This window comes from Ostrinia nubilalis, chromosome 24 (genome assembly GCF_963855985.1).
Source record: "Ostrinia nubilalis chromosome 24, ilOstNubi1.1, whole genome shotgun sequence".
In the NCBI taxonomy this organism is placed as follows: Eukaryota; Metazoa; Arthropoda; class Insecta; order Lepidoptera; family Crambidae; genus Ostrinia; species Ostrinia nubilalis.
Genome location: NC_087111.1, coordinates 6,836,153 through 6,863,830, shown reverse-complemented (window position 1 = coordinate 6,863,830; position 27,678 = coordinate 6,836,153). Strand labels below are relative to the sequence as shown.

General features: G+C 39.3%; 1 protein-coding gene and 1 long non-coding RNA gene across 2 annotated transcripts in view; one reads left to right on the top strand and one right to left on the bottom strand.

The window, feature by feature from the left end:
• Nucleotides 1-2,707: 2,707 nt before the first annotated feature.
• LOC135083648 (protein polybromo-1) overlaps nucleotides 2,708-27,678 on the top strand; it is a 48,775-nt gene continuing 23,804 nt past the window's right edge. The window contains exons 1-22 of the mRNA XM_063978354.1: nucleotides 2,708-3,389; nucleotides 3,884-4,033; nucleotides 4,169-4,340; nucleotides 4,571-4,701; nucleotides 4,916-5,170; nucleotides 6,135-6,302; nucleotides 8,740-8,857; nucleotides 9,170-9,401; nucleotides 14,745-14,854; nucleotides 16,594-16,841; nucleotides 17,472-17,748; nucleotides 18,452-18,716; nucleotides 20,010-20,108; nucleotides 21,155-21,316; nucleotides 22,098-22,304; nucleotides 22,844-23,026; nucleotides 23,778-23,926; nucleotides 25,299-25,417; nucleotides 25,907-26,020; nucleotides 26,475-26,641; nucleotides 27,343-27,409; nucleotides 27,495-27,600. Of these exons, the coding sequence (XP_063834424.1) occupies nucleotides 3,264-3,389; nucleotides 3,884-4,033; nucleotides 4,169-4,340; nucleotides 4,571-4,701; nucleotides 4,916-5,170; nucleotides 6,135-6,302; nucleotides 8,740-8,857; nucleotides 9,170-9,401; nucleotides 14,745-14,854; nucleotides 16,594-16,841; nucleotides 17,472-17,748; nucleotides 18,452-18,716; nucleotides 20,010-20,108; nucleotides 21,155-21,316; nucleotides 22,098-22,304; nucleotides 22,844-23,026; nucleotides 23,778-23,926; nucleotides 25,299-25,417; nucleotides 25,907-26,020; nucleotides 26,475-26,641; nucleotides 27,343-27,409; nucleotides 27,495-27,600 (3,625 nt within the window). The 5' untranslated portion in view covers nucleotides 2,708-3,263. The remainder of the gene's footprint in view (nucleotides 3,390-3,883; nucleotides 4,034-4,168; nucleotides 4,341-4,570; nucleotides 4,702-4,915; nucleotides 5,171-6,134; nucleotides 6,303-8,739; nucleotides 8,858-9,169; nucleotides 9,402-14,744; nucleotides 14,855-16,593; nucleotides 16,842-17,471; nucleotides 17,749-18,451; nucleotides 18,717-20,009; nucleotides 20,109-21,154; nucleotides 21,317-22,097; nucleotides 22,305-22,843; nucleotides 23,027-23,777; nucleotides 23,927-25,298; nucleotides 25,418-25,906; nucleotides 26,021-26,474; nucleotides 26,642-27,342; nucleotides 27,410-27,494; nucleotides 27,601-27,678) is intronic.
• LOC135083757 (uncharacterized) lies at nucleotides 9,793-14,667 on the bottom strand. The gene is made up of 2 exons (XR_010259689.1): nucleotides 13,714-14,667; nucleotides 9,793-13,379 (listed from the first exon to the last, which is right to left on the bottom strand). It is a non-coding gene; the product is annotated as an uncharacterized LOC135083757 (long non-coding RNA).

Genomic DNA, 27,678 nt, shown 5'->3' with positions numbered 1-27,678 from the left:
AAGTCGTTGAAGAAGATTTACTTAATGAATGGCAGAAAAGATGGGATACGTCAGTCAAAGGACGTCACTTATATAAATTCTTCCCGAATGTACGCGAACGTCTAACTAGGCGATGGTTAGAAATCGACCATTGCTCGTCGCAGTTCCTCACGGGACATGGCAACTTTAAACATAAACTTCACGAATTCAAACTAGTTCCGTCTCCTTTTTGCGAGTGTTCCACTGATGATGTCAGTCATGAGCAGTCTGCCCATCATATCTTGTGGGAGTGTGATCTTTGGAAACATGAACGTGATATAATGCTTAATTCAATACAACATACATCTGTTTCCGCAATTTATTACACCGATCTTGTCGCGACAAGGAAAAATTTCCGTGCTTTTAAGCGATTTTGTGAAAAATATTATTGGCAGGTAGTTGCTAATTGCTCATAAGATAGGCCCCCTTAATTTAATTTATTGTCCGTGGTGCATAATCTTTTCTTAAAGGTTTTAAACCTTTGTTTGTCACCTGTCATCCGCTTTGCAATGGAGGGAAGTCGAACCTTAATTTCGAACTCCTCCTATGTTCTTCTGATTAATTTCGTTGCGGGTCCAATGACAGTTTAACTTTCCCCCGGGACAAACTTGGCCTTCATTGGTTGGGTTTTTGTGGCGGTCAAGCTGTAGATCCTGGCTACACAGGAGTTGCAGTGGTGGGAACGAGAGGTGGGAATAGTCCCGTAGTACTCTGGACAGCCTAAGCATACTTACTACGGATATCAGACTGGCATTCACAAATAAGGAATTCCTGGTGGGATTTTTTTTGGACATTTCTTCCGCTTACGATAACGTCTTGCTTCCAGTGCTCAGGCAAAAACTGCTACATCTGAGTGGCTCGGAGAAGTTGGTACGTTTCATCTGTAACTCACTAATGGCAAGATCTGTCTCAATTAAATGCCAAAATATCACATCCCCGCCCCGTTTACTCTGGAAGGGTCTCCCTCAAGGATCGGTGCTCAGCCCACTTCTTTATAACTTATACACCTATGACCTTGACCAAGCTGTGAATTCCTTCTGCAACATTCTACAGTACGCCGATGATATTGCCCTTTACATTACATCTAAATCGATAGATGAGGCAAACACACGCCTTAGTGCTGCTCTTAACTATCTCGGCGACTGGATGACTACTCACGGCCTATCCATCTCGGTGCCGAAATGTTGCTGTGTTATTTTCACCCGGAAACGGCACATTCCAGATATCGAGGTATCTTTAAACGGTGACCCTATTCCTAACTGCAACCAGGTCAAATTCTTAGGTCTGATCCTGGATACTAGATTATCAGGTGTCGCTCACTTTACCTACATCCTTAAAAAAGCGGAAAAAGGAATCAATGTAATTCGCGCCCTTTCTGGCACTTGGTGGGGGGCCCACCCCTACTCCCAAAAGCTTCTTTATAACGCCATCGTTCGCAGCCACTTTGATTACGCGTCTTTTCTTCTAGACCCTTGCAATAAAGCTCCCCTCGATAAATTAGCTAAAAGCCAGTCAAAGTGCTTACGTATAATTTTGGGAGCCATGAAATCTTCGCCTATAAACGCGTTACAAGTTGAGTGCGTTGACCCTCCCCTCTATTTACGTAGGCAATACCTCAGTGACCGTTTCTTTGTCAAGGTCGCTCAGAATGCTTCCCACCCTCTTTTAGAAAAACTTGAGCTTCTCTCCTCTCCTAACAACCCATCATCATCTCAAAAAACCCCTTGCATTCTGCTAAGCTTTCAAAAATTTGGTCGTCTCCCATGTCCCATTACTAAAATTACTACTTTCCCCCTTTTCTCAAACAGCTTCGAATCCTTAATATTTCAACCTCCTATTATTCTAAATTTTGGTATTTCAAAAGACTCTCCTACAGCTCCCCAAGAATTTAGAAATATTTTGTCCGAACACTGGCAAGGATGGCTCACGATGTACACAGATGCGTCCAAGCTCGCTGATGACGGCTGTGTCGGCGCAGCAGTGTGGATACCTGTGTACAAAGTCGCACTTAGCTTTAAATGTCCCCCGGTTACATCGGTCTTCACCGGTGAAGCTACAGCTATCTTAGAAGCCATACTTTATGTGAAATCCCATTCGTTAAATAACGTTTTAATTTTCTCGGATTCCCTTAGTTGCCTCCAATCAATTTTGGCTAACCCTTTCAAATGCAAAGTAAAATTTCCCACAGTTCTAAAAATAAGACAAGCCCTTTTCGATTGTCGACTGAAGGATATCAACATAGTATTGGCTTGGATTCCTAGTCACAGAGGAATCCCAGGTAATGAATCTGTCGACTCATGTGCTAAACATGCCATATCCTTTGGTTCACTAGAGCACTACTTTTTATTCTCACACGATGCTGCTTCTCTCTCCCAAGCCCATCTCTATAAATCGTGGAGAACTCATTGGGATAACTCAAAAAGGTTGGCTGGCAAATATTATGCAGATATTCAGAAAGATATTCCCCCTAGACCTTGGTTTTTTAAATACAAACACCTTCCTAAAAGCTCGGTTTCAATTATTTGTCGGTTGCGAATTGGTCATGCGTGTACTCCGGTTCACCTCGCGAAGATGCATATAAAGGATAGTTCCTTGTGCGAATGTGGCTTAGACGAAGGCACAACCAATCATATTTTTTTGAATTGTCCAAACATAGGTTCCTCCTTATTAGATTTCCTCGCTGACAGCGTTCCTCGTCCTACTAATATTAAATGTTTACTAAACTCCATGAATCCTCCGCTTATAAAACAAATATCAAAATTTATCCAATCCCGAAAAATTCGCTTGTAGGTATAATCAAAATTATTTTTCCCCTCCCAATCTCCCATCCTACCCTCCTTCTTCCAACTATTTTAATCCCTGTATTATGTATATATTTGTGTTGTCTCAATCTGTGATGTCTTTTTTGTTTTGTTTTAGGTACTCACACAAATAATTTCGCTTATTGTTAAAAAATTAAATATTGTAAATTTTTTTTTTCTCTCTTAAAACCCTGTAACTTTGTCAAAGCTGTTTACGTGACATTGGCGAAATCATGGTTCTCAAAACCAAGCCGTCGCCAAAATAAAAGAAGAAGAAGAAGAAAGGGACGCTTTCGCTTTATTTTCGTGATTGTCCATTATTTTCCTAAATACATGCTTTTCTTTCTGTAAAACCCTTAAACTGTAAGTGTAAAATGTAATTTGAATCTCATTGCACAAGTTTTACGCGATCTGTATCCGATTAGAAACGGGACGTAGGTAACCATGAGTAAAAGACGCCGGGCGTCTTCTGTGGCCAGCCGGGGGGCCGACGGTGATGATAGCGACGATGTAGAGCTCAGTAACCCTGGGCCGCCGCCATCGGCTAGGAAGAAGAAGAAGTTGGATCCAGTAAGTAACCGCTTGAACCGAACCCGCGTAAGTATGGTCTCTTTTAAACGGTGTGACGCTTCAGTCGCTGCCCTGCGAATAAGGAATGTTTTTAGACGATATGTAGAATGAGCGCTGTTTCTCTGATTTTATTTCATTTGCATGCTTGAAGATCAAATTGCATGATGTACTTACCTACATTTTAAAATACTTTCTATCAAATAGTTAAATAGGCCATGCCAATGTAACACAACATACACATAGCCTCTGTTTGTAAGGAATTTAAATAGTTTTTGTTAAGTTTGATTGACAGCATGGTTTTATTTTTATCCTAACCCAAGTAGACTATCAGAAGTATGTAAATTTCTCAATTTATTAGCAACCCCCTGTCACTTGTACTAAGATTACAAACATCTAGTTAGCGATCAATCATTCATAGCTCGACTCATGGCATGCCTTCATTATTACTTAAAATTTTAGTCACATAAAATCTACAACGCTTCTATGGTTTTTAGGGAGAGATTTGCCAACAACTGTACGATACGATAAGATCTCACAAAAAAGAGGATGGAACTCTATTGTGCGATTCATTTATACGAGCTCCTAAACGTCGTCAAGAACCACACTATTATGAAGTTGTATCCCAGCCTATTGACTTGTTGAGGGTATGTGTTTTTTAACAGTTTTACGTAAACTAATAACATTTAAAAATATTTTTGTTTCTGTTGATCATAAACACACCTATTTGATTATAATGTTTATAGCTTACGTCTACTTCAATCTCTTTTTATTTATTTTAGGTTCAACAAAAACTAAAAACGGATACGTACGAAGACATTGATGAGTTGTCAGCCGACATTGAGCTTCTCGTGAACAACGCGAAAGCATTCTACAAATCTGATTCAGTGGAGTACAAGGATGCAAATGACTTGTGGAAACTTTACACTCACAACAGACAAGCTCTTGAAAATGGTATGTTATTTTAAGTGTTAAATAAGCATTGTGCATAATGTATATTAGTGTCCAGGAAATTCAGTGGAGTGTCACTTCTTTGAGATAAATCTTTAATTTAAAGATATTTTAATGTAACAAAAACAAACAAATAATAATAATGCTTTTACCATCATGGCTGCCTGTAAAAAATAAGGACTTCTCAATTTACCCTCTAATTTATTAATTAAAAATTAAACCCACATTTTCAGGAGAAGAAATCAAGACTCCAAAAATGTCTCGTAATGGGTCTTCAAGCCGTAGATCTGATGTGGCTGAGGATCTATCAGAATCGTCCACTAATAATGAGGAGGACAATGTGTTTGAGGAGTTATTTAATGCTGTAAGTTTATCACAAATATTATTCATGACTAAGCATGTTGGGGAATTTGGAAATCTATGTATTTAATACGAAATTATCTTGTTGAGTGATTAGTTTTTTATTTTACTTTTTATTATTTCATCAACATCATTAATTTGTGAAAATATTTCACTTATGTCAGCAGTTTATTGTAAAGAAATAAACAGAAATATTCAAGCAACAATTTTTTCTTCAGGTCATGACAGCGAACGCCGACGGCCGTCCTCTCTACCCAGCCTTCCAGTTCCTACCATCAAAGCGCCGCTACCCAGAGTACTTCAGTGTCATCGAGAACCCCATAGACTTGAAGACAATCGCACAGAAAATACAGGGTGGCGAATACTGCACACTACTTGAGCTGGAAAGAGATCTACAGATGATGGTCAGGAACGCCTGCCATTTCAACGAACCTGGCAGTCAGATTTACAAGGATGCTAAGACACTGAAAAAGGTAAATTGATTAATTATTAATGAGGGTTTTCGCGATTGAAAAATCCGCCAGATGGCAATACGTAGACGCGAGGTCTAAATGCTGTATGATTGGTGGATTTTCACATATCTGTCAATGTCATGTCAAAAATAACCAATCATGCAGCATTTTGGACCTCACGTCTACGTATTTCCATCTGGCGGATTTTTCAATCGCGAAAACACTCATTGTAGCAAGCACTAATATTCTAAATAATAATAAAGTTACGTCAAAAGTAACTTTTGACATCACTTTAGTTCAGTATTTTACAGTCAACTGACTGAATAATTATTGTTTTCTTTTCAACCGACTTCAAAAAAGGAGGAGGTTCTCAATTCGACCCGTATGTTTTTTTTTTTTTTTTTTCTATGTTTGTTACGCGATAACTCCGCCAATTATGAACCGATTTGAACAAATCTTTTTTCGGCGTATAGGTAATACCTCAAGGGTGGTCCCATTTAAATTTAATCATAGAAAAAACAACCCCCAAGGGTGGAAAATTGGGGATGAACTTTTTTATACGCAATATCTCCGCCGATTATAAATCAATTTGAACGATTATTTTTTTGTTGAATAGGTATTATCAAAAGGGTGGTTTCATGCGAATTTGAAGAAAATATTTCACCCCCAAGGGTGGAAAATTGGGGATGAACTTTTTTATACGCAATATTTTTAATTTTTAGTTTTTTTTTGTGTTCACGCATTGAAGTCGGTTTTATTTTTTTAAAAAGTTAATTATTTACACAATGTTTTGGTGGCTAGTAAACTGATTTTGTGGCCCTCTAAAAAACTCGTAAAACTCATTTAATTTTGCAAGTAGGATTTTAAAAAGCACCTTTACTTTTAGTCCGATCCCAGCTTATGGAACTCTGATCTAGAATTCTAGAGCAAAGTTTAAATCCATTCTCCAGCCATTCCTAACCTAAGTTCTAATATCCCATTCCAGGTGATCACAGTACGCAAGCAAGAAATCGATCAACACGGGCGCGGCGGGCCACCGAAGACTTCCGAACGGATCCGCAGCAAGCGCACGTCTCGTGTCGGCCCCGTGCCGTCCAGTAAAGCGCTGGCGATCATGGAGCCACCAGGGTCTGACCAGGAGCCCGATGTTAAGGTAGCTTTATAATTTTTTTGTCCATGCTTTTAAACGATTTGCCGAACTTAGTAAAAAATTAAAAATCAAAATCCATTTATCCTACATCCTACTAATATTATAAATGCGAAATTTTGGATGTCTGGATGTTTTTACTCTTTCACGCAAAAACTACTGAACGGATTTTGATGATACTTTACAGTATTATTGCTTATAACCGAGAATAACATACAGGGTGTCCCGTAATGTAACGTCAAGCCGGAACTGGGTGTTGAGGAAAGTTGTGCTGTGCTGGTTATCAGAAAAATTAAAAAAAAATCTATGTGGCATATTTTCAAAATAATAGGCATTCAAAAAAAATCTAAAAATTCTACTCCAGGTGACGGTCCTTTTACTCGTGTTGCCACAAATCTTCACTTTTTCCAATTTTTTTTTTTGTTATGTAACTATGAATAATGCTTCTCTAAATTGTTATCAAAATTACAAAACCCGCTGCTCCAGCTTGGATGAAAAAAATACATTATTCCCAAAAAAAATTTCTAAATAAAAATTTTGCCTAGTTTAAACTGACTGTACTGAAAAAAAAATGTACTACGCGAGTGTGGCAAGTGACGTCATAATTTGGCGCATTTAGTAAGGATTCCAAAATGGTATAACACTTTGTAAAATCTTGCTGTAATTGTCGACAATTTTTGTTTATTGGAAATAATCCCGTTTTTAACTTTATCTAGCTTGGTTAAAAATATTATTCTAATGTGCCCAAAATTCAAGTTTCTGGCTTAAGTGAGGTGGCGAAGCCATTTTAAAAGGTATGAGCGGGACGGAGATAGCCATCTTACCAAGCAGGGATGTTATGGATATCCGTAACCGTAACCGAAACTATCGGATATCCGAAATAAAAAAATATCCATAACCGTAACCGAAACTGATTCAAAAGTTACGGATAGTTTCGGATAAAGGCGGAGTCTAAGGGTACAATTCCAAACTGCAAAACTCTATGCAATCTGCAGTATACACGCCGCAGCTGCAATGCCGCGCTGCCGATTTCATAGTTTTGCAGTTTGCGGTTGCAGTTTGCAGTCTGCGGCCCGTCTTGGAATTGTACCTTAAATCTTAATATTTGTTACCAACTTGTCTGGCATTCGCTGGCACCATCTAATATGCCAGCCTGTTTTACCTTTATCATACATAGGTGTCGTCTTAGTTGGTACATAAAGTAGCTATGTGGGTCACGCTCACGCAGCATCTTGCTATTTGTATTACCTACATTTTTGAAATTCTAATAATTCCGTAACCGAAATTATCCGAAACTTTCGGAAAATCTGAAATGATTTCATATCCGTGACCGTAACCGAAACCGGTATAATATTATTCTAATATCCGTAACCATATCCATAACCGAAACTTCATATCCTTATTATCCCTGTTACCAAGTACAAGTGCAGGCAGAGCAGATAGTAAAGGCGCGCGCGCACGGGTGACTTTTGTCACAGTATGTCTACTACTAATTTCTGTCATGGTGACAAAAGTTTCTGTGACTGACTGTACGGTAGTCAGTCACAGAAACTTGAATTTTGGGCACATTAGAATAATAATTTTTAACCAAGGTAGATAAAGTTAAAAACGGGACTATTTCCAAAAAACCAAAAATTGTCGACAATTACAGCAAAAATTTACCAAGTGTTATACCATTTTGGAATCCTTACTAAATGCGCCAAATTATGACGTCAGTTGCCACACTCGCGTAGTACATTTTTTTTTCAGTACAGTCAGTTTAAACTAGGCAAAAATTTTATTTTGAAATTTTTTTTGGGAATAATGTATTTTTTTCATCCAAGCTGGAGCAGCTGGTTTTGTAATTTTGATAACAATTTAGAGAAGCATTATTCATAGTTACATAACAAAAAAAAAATTTGGAAAAAGTGAAGATTTGTGGCAACACGAGTAAAAGGACCGTCACCTGGAGTAGAATTTTTAGTTTTTTTTAAATGCCTATTATTTTGAAAATATGCCACATAGATTTTTTTTATATTTTTCTGATAACCAGCACAACTTGCCTCAACACCCAGTTCCGGCTTGACGTTACATTACGGGACACCCTGTATAGGCTATAATTTATGACGATCTGTGACAAACTAAATTTCAAGCAGGTGAAGCCGCGGGCAAAAGCTAGTTTGCTTCATAAGCGTTACAACATAAAATATGTTAATGTAAGTAACGGGATAGGTCCCTTTAGTAAATACACTGGTAAATAAATAATAGCTAAGCTATAAGGACCTACTAGGTCCTTTTGTAAAAACATTTTTAGAACGTCTGGAAAAGCAGTTGTCTTATTAAAGCTTTGCTTAATTACTAGATAAAACTAGACAGCACAGTGTAAAATTTCTTACATAATTAATTTATTTATTAGTACAGATATTAAGTGGTCACTCATTTTTTCCTTTTTTCTTATCCCAAGTTTCGCTTGCAGCATTCGGAGGACAGCGCGGGCGACAGTGATGAAGAGAAGATCGAAAATGAAGATTCACCGCAGTGGAAGCTGTTGGAGACAATAAAGAATCACCTTGGTTCTAACGGTACGTTTTTGTAATATACTGGGTCTATTGTTTAAACTCTTAAGCACCAGCGAATAGGGATGCAATAGAATTTAATTTGTTATAAACGAGTTAATGCAAATAGTAATCGGTGATAAAAGAGGTCTCAAAATGCTTGTGACACGAGTGGGCTCACCACAATAGTCGAGCGTCAGTAGGGTTCGAACCCGAGTTCCTCATCATATTAATATACTACTCATAATACAATACGCTTGGAAAGACCCAAACCCAGCGCCTAGAAAGAAGGTTGATCGTTCATTTACCTATGTAATATTTTTCCTTACTCTTATTCAGGTACACCAATGGCCGAGCCATTCTGGAAGCTGCCCTCCCGCAGAGCTTACCCAGATTACTACAAAGAAATCAAGAACCCCGTCTCTTTGAATCAAATCAAGAACAAAATCAGACGAGGCAGCTACGGAACCCTGTCCGAAGTGGCCGGAGACATGAACATCATGTTTGAGAACGCTAAGCAGTATAATGTGCCTACTTCTAGGCTGTATAAGGATGCTGTTAAGCTGCAGAGGTAGGTTTTAGATTGCATTTTTAGCTAAAGTTAGTTTTAGGCCCAGAACACGGTGAAACGCAACTGCAACGAAACTGCAACTTCTAGTTACTTTTGAGTTGCATCTAAGTTTCTACCATAGTGTCCGTTGAGAGAGCACACATGACGCGACCAGTTTGACCAGTTCAAAGTTCAAATTGATTACCATTCTTATGGAATATTACTCTGATGAAGGCTACTGAAAGAGTTGAACTCTGATCCTATGACATTTTGTTACTTTTTGAAGTTATTTTTTAAATGTGTTTGGATGTCAGGTCTCGTTTTCTATAGCAACGTTGCAGTGTTTTGAAGATTAATGAAAATTTTGGGACCATGGCTACTAAGTGCAAAGGATTTGTTAATGAAAGAAAGATTATTATAATTTACACTTATTTATTTAAAACACTTAAAACTAACTCATACATCTACAATTACATACTCTTGAAACTACAAATAATGAATACAGTTCATCCCTGTGATGACTTTATTCCCTTCACTGGTACCAGCTATCAGTTCACCACTGTAATTACTTTATTCCGTTCACTGGTACCAGTCATTAGTTCACCACTGTTCCATCAATCAGTTCACCACTGTAATGTCTTTGTTCCCATTACTGGTACCAGCTATTAGTTCACCACTATAATGACTTTATTCCGTTCACTGATTCTAGCAATTGTTTAACACTGTGATGACTTTATCCCCTTTAGGTACCAGTGACTTCACCGCTGTGATGACTTTATTCCCTTCACTGGTACCAGCTATTAGTTCACCACTGTAATGACTTTATTCTGTTCACTGCTTCTAGCATTGTTTAACACTGTGATGACTTTATCCCCTGCAGGTACCAGTGACTCACCGCTATGATGGCTTTATTCCATTCACTGATTCTAGAAATTGTTTAACACTGTGATGACTATCCCCTTCAGGTACCAGTGACTTCACCGCTGTGATGACTTTATTCCCTTCACTGGTACCAGCTATTAGTTCACCACTGTAATGACTTTATTCTGTTCACTCCTTCTAGCATTGTTTAACACTGTGATGACTTTATCCCCTGCAGGTACCAGTGACTCACCGCTATGATGGCTTTATTCCATTCACTGATTCTAGAAATTGTTTAACACTGTGATGACTATCCCCTTCAGGTACCAGTGACTTCACCGCTGTGATGACTTTATTCCCTTCACTGGTACCAGCTATTAGTTCACCACTGTAATGACTTTATTCTGTTCACTCCTTCTAGCATTGTTTAACACTGTGATGACTTTATCCCCTGCAGGTACCAGTGACTCACCGCTATGATGGCTTTATTCCATTCACTGATTCTAGAAATTGTTTAACACTGTGATGACTATCCCCTTCAGGTACCAGTGACTTCACCGCTGTGATGACTTTATTCCCTTCACTGGTACCAGCTATTAGTTCACCACTGTAATGACTTTATTCTGTTCACTCCTTCTAGCATTGTTTAACACTGTGATGACTTTATCCCCTGCAGGTACCAGTGACTCACCGCTATGATGGCTTTATTCCATTCACTGATTCTAGAAATTGTTTAACACTGTGATGACTATTCCCTTCAGGTACCAGTGACTTCACCGCTGTGATGACTTTATTCCCTTCACTGGTACCAGCTATTAGTTCACCACTGTAATGACTTTATTCTGTTCACTGCTTCTAGCATTGTTTAACACTGTGATGACTTTATCCCCTGCAGGTACCAGTGACTCACCGCTATGATGGCTTTATTCCATTCACTGATTCTAGAAATTGTTTAACACTGTGATGACTATCCCCTTCAGGTACCAGTGACTTCACCGCTGTGATGACTTTATTCCCTTCACTGGTACCAGCTATTAGTTCACCACTGTAATGACTTTATTCTGTTCACTGCTTCTAGCATTGTTTAACACTGTGATGACTTTATCCCCTGCAGGTACCAGTGACTCACCGCTATGATGGCTTTATTCCATTCACTGATTCTAGAAATTGTTTAACACTGTGATGACTATCCCCTTCAGGTACCAGTGACTTCACCGCTGTGATGACTTTATTCCCTTCACTGGTACGAGCTATCAGTTCATCACTGTGATGACTTTATTCCGTTCACTGCTTCTAGCATTTGTTTAACACTGTGTTGTCTTTATCCCCTTCAGGTACCAGTGACTTCACCGCTGTGATGACTTTATTCCCTTCACTGGTACCAGCTATTAGTTCACCACTGTAATGACTTTATTCTGTTCACTGCTTCTAGCATTGTTTAACACTGTGATGACTTTATCCCCTGCAGGTACCAGTGACTTCACCGCTGTGATGACTTTATTCCATTCACTGGTTCCAGTAATCAGTTCAGCACTGTGATGACTTTATTCCCTTCACTGGTACCAGCCATCAGTTCACCACTATTCCGGCAATCAGTTCATCACAGTGATGACTTTATTCCGTTCACTGATATGAGTAAACAGTTTACTCTACAATGCATAAACATAAAAATTACATAAATACAATACTTAAAATAAAAAAAGGAAAACATACACAATAATCTTAACTATTTACAATTCATAAGAAAAATATTTAAAATAATTACATTATATTTTACAAAGAAAGAGTACCAAAATAAAACTAAGGCTAGATGATTTTCTGTTTTCCAAGCAGCTTAATACTAGTTTACTAGATCTATAATGCTACGTGATTTTCCTAATTTCAAGATTTTCCACAGTCGTAAAATCTTGGTATCTTATCAAGGACTCATAAATCATAAGTAGGTGTTGAAATAAATGTAGCTGTATTTCCACCACCGATTGTTTCACTTGTGTGATGACTTTATTTTCACTACAGTTTGAGTTCTCTGTGTTGCCAGTTTATTACTGTGATGGCTTTATATCCACCACGGATTATTCCATCAGTGTGATGACTCTATTATTTCCGCCACAAGCTGTGGTCAGTTGACCACAGCGATGTTATTCCACCACAGATTGATTCACCAGTGTGATGACTTTATTATTTCTGCCGCGAGCTTTTCTCAATTGGCCGCTCCAAAGTTATTTTGCCACGGTTTGTTCCATCAATGTGATGACTTTATTATTTCCGCCACGTGTTCTCAGTTGACCACTGCAATGTTACTGCGATGTTGTTCTCAGTTGACCACCACAATTGTTCCATCAGTGTGATGACTTTATTATTTCCGCCACGAGCTATTATGACCACTGCCTGAGCCACTGCGATGTTATTCTACCACAGATTGATTCATCAGTGTGATGACTTTATTCCCTTCACTAGTATCAGCAATTAGTTGACCACCGCTATGTTATTCCACCATGGATTGTTCCATCAGTGTGATGACTTTATTACCATTACAGGTTGTTTGTGTTGCTAGTTTACTCCTGCGATGTTATTTCCACCACGGGTGTTCCACCAGTGTAATGACTATTATTCCCACCACGAGCTGTTCTCAGTTGACCATTGAGATGTTATTTTGCACCACGGATTGTTCCATCAGTGTGATGACTTTATTATTCCCACCACGAGCTGTTCTCAGTTGACCATTGAGATGTTATTTTGCACCACGGATTGTTCCATCAGTGTGATGACTTTATTTCCACTACAGGTTGGTTGTGTTGCTAGTTTACTCCTGCGATGTTAATTCCACCACGGCATGTTCCATTAGTGTGATGACTTTATTCCCTTCACTAGTATCAGCAATCAGATCACCGCTGCAATGTTGTTTCCACCACAGATTGATTCATCAGTGTGATGACTTTATTATTTCCGCCACGAGTTTTATTCTCAGTTTGCCGCTGCGATGTTATTTCCACCACGGGTTGTTCCATCAGTGTGATGACTTTATTATTTCCACTACGAGCTGTTCAGTTGACCAGTTACAGGTTGTTTGTGTTACCAGTTTTTGACTGCGATGACTTTTTCATTAGAGATTGACTTCATACCGTTTATTTGTTACATCTGAAACAAAGAAGACCTTATATTAGAACTGACAATAAGGAATAATAAATCAAAAATAAAATATTGTCTGTGAGTCTCTATTATAGAAGATGGAATAACATACAGAGGAATAAAGTACAACTTATTTTGTACAATACACACCACAATACACACACAACGAGTAATGATATTCGACGACTTAAAATTATAGATGAGGCGTTTTGCATACTTATTCCGAGGCCGCAAAGTTTTGGGGTTATAATGACAAAGTATTATTTAAAATCTACGTCTATACATTGTAAATTGTAATAAATGATGTGATGATGGTGCAATGTAATAATGTAAATCAACTTACCGTTCTCAAATAGTTTTAGTTCGTCTTGCAGTCAACCACAAACTGCACATAAAATAACACTGTTCGAATTTATTTTACAATGTTCACTTTAGATCCGCTTGTTACAATGGTATATTGTCCTTCCACTATGTTTCACGCTCACTTTAGTAAAGATTCCACAAAAATCAACACAATAAATAATTGTTCTTGCTTGACTCTAAAGGTTGTTGACCCGAACGGTGCGCGAGCGCGAAGCGAACTGACAGATCGCGCCGAATGACGCTGTTTTATACCGGCGTGTGGGCAGTGTTGCCAGTATAGCAACTTTTTTGCACGAAGTAAATAAAAACAATTGAAAGGTGTAATATCCTAAACAATTTTTGTTATTTTCAACTGTTTCACTTTTCTTTTATCTATTGTTTATGTGTAAAAATTATGGTGTTATGAAATAATATGGGTAGTTAAAATACCACGTGCAGGCTTCGTAGCTAGACATAGTTGATTAGTTTGTATGATTAAACAACTTTTGTTGTATGTTGTCTATTATCATATTAGAATTTCTTGTCGGGTTAGATACATCGATAGATGTTTTGTTGATGTCTTTGTCGAATAGACAAGTTATTGTAAGATGTTTATGAAGCCTAAACACAATGTGTGTTAGGCATAGTAATCAAATTGATCCTTTCTTCTTTGTCCTAGCAATTTCCCATTATTTGGGGCTGGCTCTCCTTGTTCTGGATAGGACAGTCTGTCCTGGTTTATCGAAACATTTGTTTGGGCAAGCTCTAAAAGTCCTTGGCCACCAAAATTTATGAAATTGATCCTACAGTCAAAATAAATAGGCGTCAGAAAAGAGAATTGATTGAGAATTTTGCGCAGTAAATACCATTGCGGTTTTGATCCAGAGCGCTAATAAAACCTAACCTACTGTCAGCATCAAATATATCTTACAAATTACATATTTGGAAACTTAAAGATATTACGAACTTTTAAATGATTTTACTTTAATTAATAGACATATTTGATGCTGAAAAACTGTTTAATTGTTACAGACTAATGCAACAACGCGTTCAAGAGCTCCTAGACATCGTGCAAAGTTCGTCCAGCGATGACGAGAGTTTGTCTTCGGTGAAAAACCAAGTGAACACCCCCAGACCTAGAGGCAAGTAGAATCATCATCATCATTTCAACCACAAGATGACCACTTCTGAACATAGACCTTCGGGGAAGATTATTTTGCGTCAATTCAAAAACATTAAAAGTAAATGATTCTGATTGTAATAATGACTGAATCTTCAAAGTCTTGTAGCAGTGGCAGACAAGGTTGTAGGTATATTCTTTGGTAAGCATTTGCTATTTTAAACCATCTATAGATCTTCATCATTTATGCACTGCACGCCCTGTTCTCAAAACTATCAGAAGTAATTGTGACTCAAAACTGCGGGACTACTCTCTGCATCATTTCGATTGTATTCATCTCTCTTACGCAAAGGGAGATGTCAGCATGAGCAACAGTGACAGATAGAATCGACAGCTTGACAGTGAGAAGATTGAATAGTCCCGGAGGATTCCATCAGTTATTTTGGAACCCCACGAATTCATCACAATATTATGGGAGGAGTTCGAAGTATAATATGGACTTCTCCTATGTTAAATTATTTGTGTTTTGTATTATCTATAACAAACTGCAGATGTTCAATTTTATAAAATGAATGTTTGTTTGTTTGTCCCGATGCGTTCCCAAACTGTTCATCCGATTGCAATACTTTGGTGAGTTAAATGTCCACACACCCGCCAAGGTTTTGATTTTGCACACATTAAAAACACATACATACAACGCGAACGAAGTCGCGGGGAACATTTAGATTCAGTTTTTTGATGCATAGTCAAAACAACAAATTGGCAAATTTTGTTACCAGTGGTAAAATATTAACAGAATGTAAACTAATAGTTAAAAATTGTACTAAAATTCATACTAATCATCGTAATAAAAACGCATTTTTCTGATATTTAACTTGTCATTAAAGACATTGGTTATTTTGACTGCGGATAAACCAAAAACTGCATTAGTCATCAGTATTTAACACATAAAGGGATGTGAAACATGAAATGACTAATCCGCAAGGCCATTAAAGCCTTTCTTAGTATGTAATAGATAAGACGTACATTTCTATTATGTATTGTTTAAAAATGAATCACTTAAAAAGGGTTAAAAGATAAGAAACAATAGGCTGTAAGCGAATTGGCATACCTACCTAATGATTGTTAAAGTATGTTTAGTCACTTTTGCTAATGGTATTTTTAACATTTTAATAACACGTGCGCTTTGAAAGTTTTATTATTAACTTATCACTGTTTTTCTCGCGGCTCCGTTCGCGTGAATTCGTTTATTTTTATTTAAATGACATTTTACACAGATTTATTCTACTCTGCAATATTGTATTTATTTTATTATGTTAAAAAAGCAAGGTTCGGAACCTTTTAATGTGTAATATATTATTTTACTAAGTAGGCAATCTTTTGAACTTAATTATTGACTACAAAAATACTGACACCTACGATACGATTTGATTTTTATCCTGAACTATTTAAAATCGTTTAACTCATACAATTTCGGCGCATGTTTTTAGATCAATTCTTGTAGTTCCGTTTTAGAGCGCTTTCTCATTCAGGTCAGGCAACTTTAGCAGCGCGACAAATACGTGACAGCATCGCTGCCGATAATATCATACTATATGACCGCGGATACCTGCCTTTACATTATCAAAACACCGCTGCCGCGCTGCTGTCGCGCTTCTGACGCCGTATTGTGAAAGCGGTCATAGGATTCGAATACAAGTACAAGTCTGGCTTTCCAGACTTGTACTTGTATTCCAATCCTAAAGAGTATTCTATTCCCAGGTCGTCCGCGCCTGAACCCCACTCCAGCGTCGGCGCCGTCACCCTCGCCGTCTCCAGTGCCCAAGCCTAACGTGCCTCTCAAGAAGAAGCTGCATTACATCGCTAAACAGCTCCTAGAGTATACGTGCCCTGACGGCAGGCAGCCCATGCTTCTGTTCATGGAGAAACCCAGCAAGAAACTGTACTCGGAGTACTACAATGTCATCGAGAAACCCATTGATATGATCACCATTGAGGCTAATATTAAGGTGAGTGACCATCCGGTCATCAAGTCTCCTCTAGTGCTTACACAATGTGTCTCTCAAGAAGAAACTCCACTACATCGCTAAACAACTGCTGGAATACACCTGCCCTGACGGCAGGCAGCCATGCTTCTGTTCATAGAGAAACCCAGCAAGAAACTGTACTCGGAGTATTACAATGTCATCGAGAAACCCATTGATATGATCACCATTGAGGCTAATATTAAGGTGAGTGACCATCAGGTCATTTAGTCTCAACTCCAGTGTCCAAAGCCCAACGTGCTTCTGAAGAAGAAACTGCACTACATCGCGGTTTTTTACCCTTTGGGTACGAAAACCAAAAATGTTAGTCAAAAAATACGGTAATGTAGTGCCTAAATTAGGTATTTACTCCGAAATTGCAATTGACACCTCATGTCACACATTGTCTCTATGTGATCGCCAAGTCAGCTATTGTCATTGTCAAATATTTATAGGCGTCAAACAGGATACTTCCAAAAATACCTAGTTAAGTTATGACAACTTTTTATTGGCGGTGGAAAGTTCTCCGGGTCAGCTAGTAACAAACAGACGAAAGCTCCTCTCGTATTCATAACTTTAGTACAGTTAAACATTTAACGTTATCTTATTTCACAGAACGACCGCTACAATACAATGGAGGAACTAATATCCGACTTCCGGCTTATGTTCGCCAACTGCCGACAGTTCAACGAAGAAGGCTCCATGATATACGAAGACGCGAACCTTCTAGAGCGCGTCATGTTGGAAAGACTCAAAGAACTCAGCAGCGGCACTCATGAGAGGAAACAGAACTTGAAGAATATCAAAGTTGTTAAGAGCAAACAGCTGACGCAGTTTGAACAGAAGCTGAGGACGTTGTATGACGCGATTAGGGATTATAGGGATCCCAAAGGTATGACTATTTGTTACATCATCATCATTATCATTTCAGCCATAAGATGTCCACTGCTGAAGATAGCCCTCCCTCAATGATTTCTGTATTAACCCATTGGTAGCAGTCTGCCTGCATCCAGCGCCTTCCTGCTACCTTTATGAAGTCGACGTTCCACCTTTGTTATGTATCATGGTGTTGATATACAGCTATCTCTCATCTTTCTCTAGACAATGTACAGATCGAGCTCTTTTAGAGTCAGTGCCTGAGATATGGGAGTGGCACGGGAGGGAGGGGGCTTTTGTGACGTCAAACGTTAGTGAGACTTCAATGTGCTTCAGATTTGTATGCTCTGTCGCGTCATATGTCACCTCTCCCGTGCCGTTTCTTACCTTATCGATTTCCATAGTTTGATATTATTAGAGACCGGTAGATCTATTCTCATAAATAAAACACTGGATACTTTCACATTATATTGCCTTAATTTAAGTAGCAAAAGAACGCACGGAGTCGTCCGGCGCGCGTACCTCTATTCTCACGTATTCTAGTGTAACATTGACATTACGTCAATGTCACTATGACAGCAGCTTATTGACTATAACGATACCGTTATTTTAACGTTTTAGATTTTTCACAATGAACAATAGAAAGTAACATAAGTATTAACTTTAAGATATAAGCTTCATTTGAATACTTTAATCAATCATATTTACATTTTTCACAGCCAACCGCCAACTAGCTCTAATCTTCATGAAGCTGCCCAACAAGATAGAATACCCCGACTACTACGAGCTAATAAAAAACCCTATCGACATGGAGAAAATAGCTCACAAGCTAAAGAACAACGGCTATAGCTCCGTGAACGAGCTCGCGTCTGACTTTATATTGATGTTCGATAACGCGTGCAAGTATAACGAACCTGACTCCCAGATATACAAGGATGCGCTTATATTGCAGAGGATGTGTTTGCAGACTAAGCAAATGCTTAGGTGAGTGTTTTATTAAATTTATTTCTCGTTGTAGTGCATGACCGAGAGTTCTCATGCTATACAGAAGAACTACAGCTTCATGTGAATGAAGTAATAAGTTTTTAAGTTATCTGACCATACATGTAGCTTAAGTCAACTAAATTGCATTAAATCAATCGAATTTGTTCTTAACTATGTTTCAAGTCTACAAATAATAATTCTTAGTTTAAGGCTTACTTGCACCACCTTACTTTGACCGTAATTATAACCGTAACCGGTGTTTTTGTTTAGAGTTTGACCTACTTTTGACGTTTGTATAGTTAATGTAGTATGGTGCTCAACCCAGCCTTAAATAAAGCAAAGGCAACAGTTATGACTAGAGAGTCATAAAGTCCAAAACAATGAAAAATCTAGACTTGCTCTGCCCTATTAAGGGTAAATCCGACATGTATCAATAAAAACGTAAACATTTATTCCCATTATACAAACGAACATTTTTTAGTATAGTCCGTATAAATAAAAATAAAAATAAAATAAAATAAGCCTTTATTGCTGTTAATTTTTTTTAACTTATTTCACTATACATAATATTACAAATTATAACTAGAGGTAAGAAAAAATTCATTTAAACTAAAATAGTATTTTCGGCATTCGGCTTATCTCTCCTCTTAACAGCTTGTCTTTCGACAAAGGCCTCCTCTAAGGATTTCCATTTGTTTCTGTCCTTTGCTGTACGTAACCATTCTGGCCCAGCTACTTGCTTCAAATCGTCTTCCCATCGCTTTGGTTGTCTTCCTCTACTTCTTCTGCTTTCTCTAGGGTACCATTCCGTAATTATTCTGGTCCATTTCTCTTTCTTTTCTCTTAACATATGTCCTGTCCAGCGCCATTTTAATTTCCTGCATAATGATTGTACTTTTCCAAACTTTGTCTTCCCTTTGATCTTTTTTAATTGCATTTTATCCTTTCTTCTCACTCCTAGAACGCTTCTCTCTATCCCGTTCTGACATATATTTAATTTATTTTGTTGTTGTTCAGTTAAGGCCCAAGTTTGGCATCCGTATGACTTTCCGTTTTTCAGCCATAGGCATTTCATTATTTTTCATTACTTCGCTCAACGACCAGAATCTTTTCCAAGTGTTTGCTATTCTTCTTTCTATTTCTTTCTGCATACTCTCTGTCGGTGATACTAATTGTCCACTTACATATTCTAACTGTTGGTTATTAACTGCAATATGAATGTTTTGTGAGGAGTATAGTCCGTATAGGATTTATTTAATGTAGTGACAGGATCCTCTATAATTGTTACGACAGGGAGGACGAGGATTCAGTGCCAGACGTGCCGGCCGCGGTGCAAGAACTTCTGCTCAATCTGTTCACCACAGTCTACAATCATCAGGATGAGGAGGGCAGGTAAGGAACTTGAGATTATTAAGTTCTGTATTGAGACCCGTTGAAGCATTTAATTTTTTTTCTGGGAATGTTATCAATCAAGTGATGTACAGTCACGGAATGAAAAGGTTCGTCAGTTTTCAAATTGATTCCTTCAACGAACCGCGAGCACATATTACCTTTTAAAACTATGTTACGGAATAATCTCGAGTTAGAGAAAATAATCTTTAACTGTTCGTCAGTAAAGTTCAAAATTATTCAGATCAAAGTTGTTTGACGATTTATCTTGCCAAGAAGATTATTATGATTGATAAACTAAAACCTTCTTGTTGGTTCAACCTGCCATTATTATTTCTATTAAATAAAAAAAACTATTGTCAATTGGTCAATGTCATCATTGCATTGCACTGATGGGATAGAAAAATAAACAAGGAAAACCTTATTCGTTAGCAAACGTCATATTTATTTAAATGTAAGCAGCACTGTTTCTTGCACTGTTATGTTGGCAGGTTTGACTCTTACAGTACCTAGTTCAAGCGAAAACCGACACTAAGGTGACGAACCTTTTCATTCCGCGACTGTACTTTTTATGATTCGACCAAACCTTTTTCCTTGGAAGTATCCAGATGTGACGTTACTCCTCCCGACTGCGACAGTATATGTAGATAGATACTCGTGGATCGATTTTCATGATTCTTATGGTGCGTCCACACTGGGCGAACGGGCTCGCGCGGCACGCTGGTCATCCTGCTCACTCTGCTCTTGAGTGAGCAGGATGTTGAATTTGCCGCGCGAGCCCGTTCGCCCAATCTGGACGCACCATTACGACATGATAGCTTTGTCTTATTTTTGAGTGTCATCAAAGACAAACAGTAATCCAAATTCCATATAGGGACTACCAGATGTCTTGTCTCTAGAATACTGTTATTTAATATTGATTATGGTTCAGGATCCATAAAAAATTCTCAACAGAATCAACTTTAATAATTTCTTCTTGATTTACTTAGGGCTTAAAGATAAAATCTGTATTTATTTGTTTGGTTAATCTTTAATGTTATATCCTACAGATGCTACTCAGACAGTATGGCGGAACTCCCAGAACACGACGAGTCGGCTAGCGGCGAGAAAGTCCGCGCTATATCGCTGGATCTAGTCAAGCGCCGTCTCGACAGAGGCCTGTATAAGCGGCTAGACCACTTCCAGCAGGATATGTTCGCTGTTTTCGAAAGGTTAGTATCAATATATTTATCGATATTCCATAGGGTAGTAGGGCAATGGGTCCGTGGACAAAAAAGGTAACGCTCGTATTCACAAACATTACTATGAGGTCTCACATTGCGTGTGGAGTCCACACGTGGACGTGTGCACTGTGGACGTAGAGCTCCATTCAACTCTGTGCGTGATTTGCTGCTTCACTTCGCAGGCATCGTTTGTGAATACGGGCGTAAGAAACGCTGCCACAGGGGACAGTGGATATTTAAATATGTCCTGCGTAGAATGTTTTTGTAAGGTCAAAACGTCAGCGAGTCTTCAGATTCGCTTGACATTTTATCTCTGTTACATAACAACGGGCAGCAGTGCTCTCTGAAAAACATCAATCTTTTAAACTGCGATCTCCAACCCGCCTGCCCAGCAGCGTCGGGATTATGGCAAAACCCTCCACTATAGTAGAGGAGGCTCATAGTCCAGCAGTGGACTGTAAAGGGCTGTTGATGATGATGATGATGACATATCGTAAAAACCAATTCAATTGAATTAAAATATTGTATTGATTGTTAAACCTTTATAACTACCCGTTTCGTTTTCAAATTCACAGAAGTTATTCTTTGACATATCGAATCACATCATCACCTTGCTTTGACTGTGAAATCCAGATACAATTTTATTTATATATTCTTTGGTTTTTGGATGCAGGCCGCTACCAACCGGGCGACGTGGAAGTCAATGGCGCCTATGTTTAGCATTGGACGTCCTGTGGCTAAAATGATGATGATGATTGTTTTGTTTCAGAGCTCGTCGACTCTCGCGCACCGATAGCCAAATCTTCGAGGACTCCGTGGAACTTCAAGCGTACTTCGTGGAACAGAGGGACCTTCTCTGTCGGAATACCTTATCGTCGCCCGCGCTGTCGTTCACTAGAGATACGCTTACAACGAGCGTGGAGTTGGTTAAGCAGTGTAAACTCCTGCAAGAAAACGAAGATGAGGATGATACCAAGTAAGAGCTGGTTGTACTAATATTGACAATTAGAAAGTTTGGGAATGTAGCGCAAAGGTATAATGATTAGTTAGGTATAGTTTATTCTTGACGAAATCTACGCGGACGTAGTCGTCGGCAAGGACTAGTTAAGAATATGTTTAGTTAAACCTAGGAGTCTCGCCCCTACATCTTTATTGCTAAAGTTTTCACTCTCTACTCAAAATGGTCTATAAACGACGAATAACTGATTTATATTTGATATTTGTAATAAGTTATGCAGAGCAAGCTTTTCTGATATAAAATGATGTAACACCAGGTTTCTTCCACACAACGCCATGTTATTCCTTTAAAACTCAGAGAACGCAACGAAACGAGGGAGCAAAACAGCAATATTTGACTCACACGTTTCATGTCTTGTTAATACATAAAAGCAATTGATACTGTGATGAAAATCGCAAAAAATGTGCTCAATGAAGAATGCAAATAGGGGCGAAATAAAATAAATAAAAGGTCAGTGGTGTACGAAAAGTTTGTAAATTAATCTATTCCTATTCCAGATCAAGCATAGACGACTCCATGCCTGCCGGTAGCGCACCTCTACAACAGACTCAGTACAGCAAGGGAGACTTCGTGTACATTCTCCCAGAGAAGGGAAACAAGGAGCCCGGCATAGTGCAGGTGGAACGCGTGTGGACTAACAAGGATGGCGTGCCGATGCTGTACGCCAATGTGTACTATCGGTGAGTACTATTTAAGGCGATTATCACACTGCACTGCGCTCCGCCGCGGTACGCGGGATGACAGATTTAATCATTGTATGCTAATGCCTCAGTTTGTATAGGAAACACGCGCGGCACAACACACTGACAACGCGTCTGCGCGCGGGATTCGTGATATGTAATCACGCGGAGCGCGGTGCAGTATGATAATCGCCTAATGCCCTTTGTATACTATTGTTGATAGTGAATTAAAATATGCTCACATAAGCCAACGTGTACGTGCACTATTATTATATTGGCAAGGACTAATAAATATGTACATGTACTCCAATGTATACTAACAGCCGTAGTTATACGTGTTTGTATACTATCACATAATTAGCTTGACGCAGGCCTCCCACGCGGGAAATACCTGGATGCGAGCATCACAAGACCAGTCGTTCAAATCCTTGGGGGAGGTCTTTGTCCAGCAGTGAACGTCATTTGGCTGAAATGAACGAATTCAGTTGACGACACATCAATCAAATTGGCACTTCTTCTTATCGTGTCGACAACAAACCTACACAGTGTGAGCCCAAAACTCCGCCACCAGAGTGGCGTTGTCAGGAGCATTAATCAAATCCTGCGTGCAGTTGCTCGAGCACTCAGTGCACGACATCATGTGCTTTATCGACTGGGGAACAAAACCGCACCTGCACTCCTAAAGTCACTCTTATTTAGCTTAGAATAAACGTTATTTTGGCACTCTTAACTATTTCTCTGACCTTTCCAGTCCCCACGAGACATTCCACGTGCTGACACGCAAGTTCCTACACCAGGAGGTGTTCAAGACAGAGACGCACCGCACCGTGCCGCTGGACCAAGTCAGCGGCCATTGCTACGTCATGAACGTCAAGGAGTACTTCAAGTTTAAGCCGCTAGGTAATGATAATAAGGCTCAAATTCCTTTGCAAGACCATAGGGCAATGGTCAACGCAACGATGTACCTGTAGTTAAATTTCAGCAGCAGCGGCCACTGCTACGTGATGAGCGTCAAGGAGTACTTCAAGTTTAAGCCTTTAGGTAATATAATAAGGCTCAAATTACTTTGCAAGACCGTAGTGCAACGGTCAACGCAACGGTGTACCTGTAGTTACATCTCGGCAGTTCAGCGGCCACTGCTACGTCATAAACGTCAAGGAGTACTTCAAGTTCAAGCCGCTAGGTAATGATAATAAGGCTCAAATTCCTTTGCAAGACCATAGTCCCAACGGTCAACGCAACGAAGTACCTGTAGTACTTAAATTTCAGCAGCAGCGGTCATTGTTACGTCATGTACGTCAGAGTACTTCAAGACTCAAGTTTAAGCCTTTAGGTAATATAACACGGCTCATATTCCATTGCAAGACCGTAGTCCAACGGTCAACGCAACGGTGTACCTGTAGTTACATCTCAGCAGTAGTGGTCATTGTTACGTCATGTACGTCAAGGAGTACTTCAAGCTTAAGCCTTTAGGTAATACTAGCTTTCCGCCCGCGGCTTCGCCCGCGTGGAATTTTGTCTGTCACAGAAAAAATTTATCGCGCCCGTCCCTGTTTCAAAAACCGGGATAAAAACTATCCTATGTTCTTTCCCGGGACTCAAACTATCTCTATGCCAAATTTCATCAAAATCGGTTGCGAGGTTTAAGCGGGAAAGCGTAACAGACAGACAGAGTTACTTTCGCATTTATAATATTAGTTGGGATAATACGACTCAAATTCCATTGCAAGATCGTAGGGCAACGGTCAACGCAACGGTGTACCTGTAGTTACGTCTCAGCAGCAGCGGTCATTGTTACGTCAAAAAGAAAGAAAGTTTCAGCTGCTAGGTAAGAGATAGAGCAATCGCCTAAATTAATATTACTGAAATTCAATTGAAAATAATTCATATTTAAAAGCAACACAGGCGCGGGCCTAGCCCTGAAAAAAGGGTTTTGGGACATCACCCCTACGTGATTTTTATTTCACTAAGGCATTTGGTACAATGTCAACAGCCTGTTGATCTCAATAGACCATGAAATAATGGCGTATAAAGCCCACTCGCACACTCACTGCGGGCGCCCGTCGCACAGTCGCGACAGCAATATAATTCCGCGCGAGCGATAAGGATGGGTAGCTTGGGGTCATTGGACAAAATTCTACGTGCTCACGGACCAGGCTTTAGTAGTTCCGCGCTTGTGTCTAGATTTACACTGGGTGGGGGCCTTTTTGGCTCGAGAGTACCTTTTCCTGTCTTTTTTTTTCTTAAATAAATGTTTTCTTTCTCTTTCTAGGCTACTCTGACAAAGACGTGTACGTGTGTGAGAGTCGCTACAACACCAAGAACAGATGGTTCAAGAAGATCAAGGTCTGGGAGGGTTCGGAGAAGGAAGCCACTCTAGTTCCGAGAGACGTAAGTACTTGTTAGACAATTTAAAACCTTGTTATCAAATACTGAAAATTGCATATTGTGTGTTACACGATTTATTTAATGATGTGGTTTTGGTCAATTTTAAAGTTCTCGTCCCGTCCTTACAAGTCATTATCGCCTCATATCATGGCCGTCAATCCTGAACTAGTCTAAAACGTCATTCGTTATGATGAATAGCTGGAGAAATGATTGGTTCTCTACAAAAATGTTGGCTTAACCTTTCAACTTTATCCTTAACCAAGCTAAAAAAGTAATTTGTTTTCAACCGTATCTTCTCATCATATAGTTCATCATTCTCAGCATAAAGTTCATGGTTTTAAAATGTATTTTTCATCATTATTGTCCTTCTCTTAGGTCATAACTTTCTCTATACCAAAATTGGCAAAGTTGGTTTAGGCGTGAAAGACAAAATGTATACTATTATGTATTCTTATTATACAGTACAGTTCTTTATTATGTTGTGTGTTATAGGTGCCTTTGGAACCCAACCGAACGGTGTCAGTGTTTCGTGAACGCGTCGAAAAACACAAGGACGAATTGGCAGAGCTTGAAGTGTTGGAGAATGTACAAGAAAAAGAGAGGCCTGTAAGTATAATATAAAAGTGAAAGGTCACTGACTGACTGACTCACTCATCACGAAATCTCAGAAACTACAAGTGCTAGGAGTCTTAAATTTTGGATGGGGGTTCCTTTTAGAACGTAGGTGCTCACTAAGACGGGATTTTGCAAAATTCAACCCCTAAGGGGGTAAAACGGGCGCTAGTATTTAATAATCCTTGAAGTAACTTATAAAATGACAATGTCACAGTCAAAACTCCTCGGTCAAAAACACTTTTGACTGCAAAAGTCAAAGATGGTTTTGACCGATGCCCTTGTTCAATATCATTTTTAACTTTTGACTGATTTTTGCAGTCAAGCACTTTTGACTGATTATGAATTTGGATTGTAACATCAATATGCCTCCCATCGCACATATTCCACGTAATATATTAGCGAGTTTCTTTCATCGTTCCGACTAAACCCAACCACCTTTCTACAGGACGTAGTGATGTACAACCCCCTCGGAACAGACGACGAGAACACGTACTATGAGCAGTACAACACAGTGTGTTCCGGCGTCATCAAGACCGGCGATTACGTATACGTAGTCACGGACGGCGGCAAGCAAATGATCGCACAGGTCGACACTATCTGGGAGACTGGCGAGTGAGTTGTGTCCTTTATACAGGTCGTGGTTACGTCATGCCGTTTTAGGGTAAGAACTCACAGCGCGATTTTCACCCGCGCCCGCGGCGGTTGTGGGTTTGCAGCTTCTGTAGAATGCAGATACTTATGTAAAAACTAATGTACATCTCACGATGCGGTTTCGCTCACGGCGGGCGCGGTTGTATGCGGGTCCCGCTGCACCGGCGGACAACAGCTAGTGGAATCGCGCGGGCCGCGGTAACCACAACCTCGGCGGTTTTCGCCCGGCGGGCGACCATTTTGTACCAGTGACTTAACGCGCGGCGGGATTTTTACCGTGAGTTCTTAGCCTAATCGCGCATATAACCGCTCCCGTGAGTTTTAAATCAAACCACAATTCCAAAACCGCCGCGGGCGCGGGTGAAAATCGCGCCGTGAGTTCTTAGCCTTATTTTTTTTTTTGTAAATATCCTCGGACATTTTAAACTGCGCATCTAGTCTCAAACTAAGAATAGCTTGTACTACGGGTACTAGACAACAAATATACTTAAATACTTTTTTATAACTGAAACTTTTTAATACTGTTGAAACATTACCCTTAGCCTTATCTAGACTAGAATAAATTAGTAGTTAATGATATGGAATTAAAATTCTTTATTCCACACGTTATGTAGAATCTTTAAAATCTATTTATGTATTCTTACTTGATACTTTTATTTCAGTAACAAATGCTACTTCCGTGGGCCATTCCTCATTTTCCCGTCTGAAGTCGCCAACATCATCAGTAAGGTAATACAAAATTAAATAATATCCCAATTTGACAGATTAATGTATAATTCAAAAACCTTAATTTTGTCGTGTGTATTGTTCGTAGCCTTTCTACAAACAAGAGGTGTTGCTAACAACGATCCATGACACCAGCCCACTTGTGGGCATCGTGGGGAAGTGCGCGGTGTTGGACTACGACGATTATCTCAAATGTAAGTGCTGCCGAAATTGTTTTTCACTGTGTTTTAGGTTCGTTCGTTCGTTTCAGCCAAATGACGTCCACTGCTGGA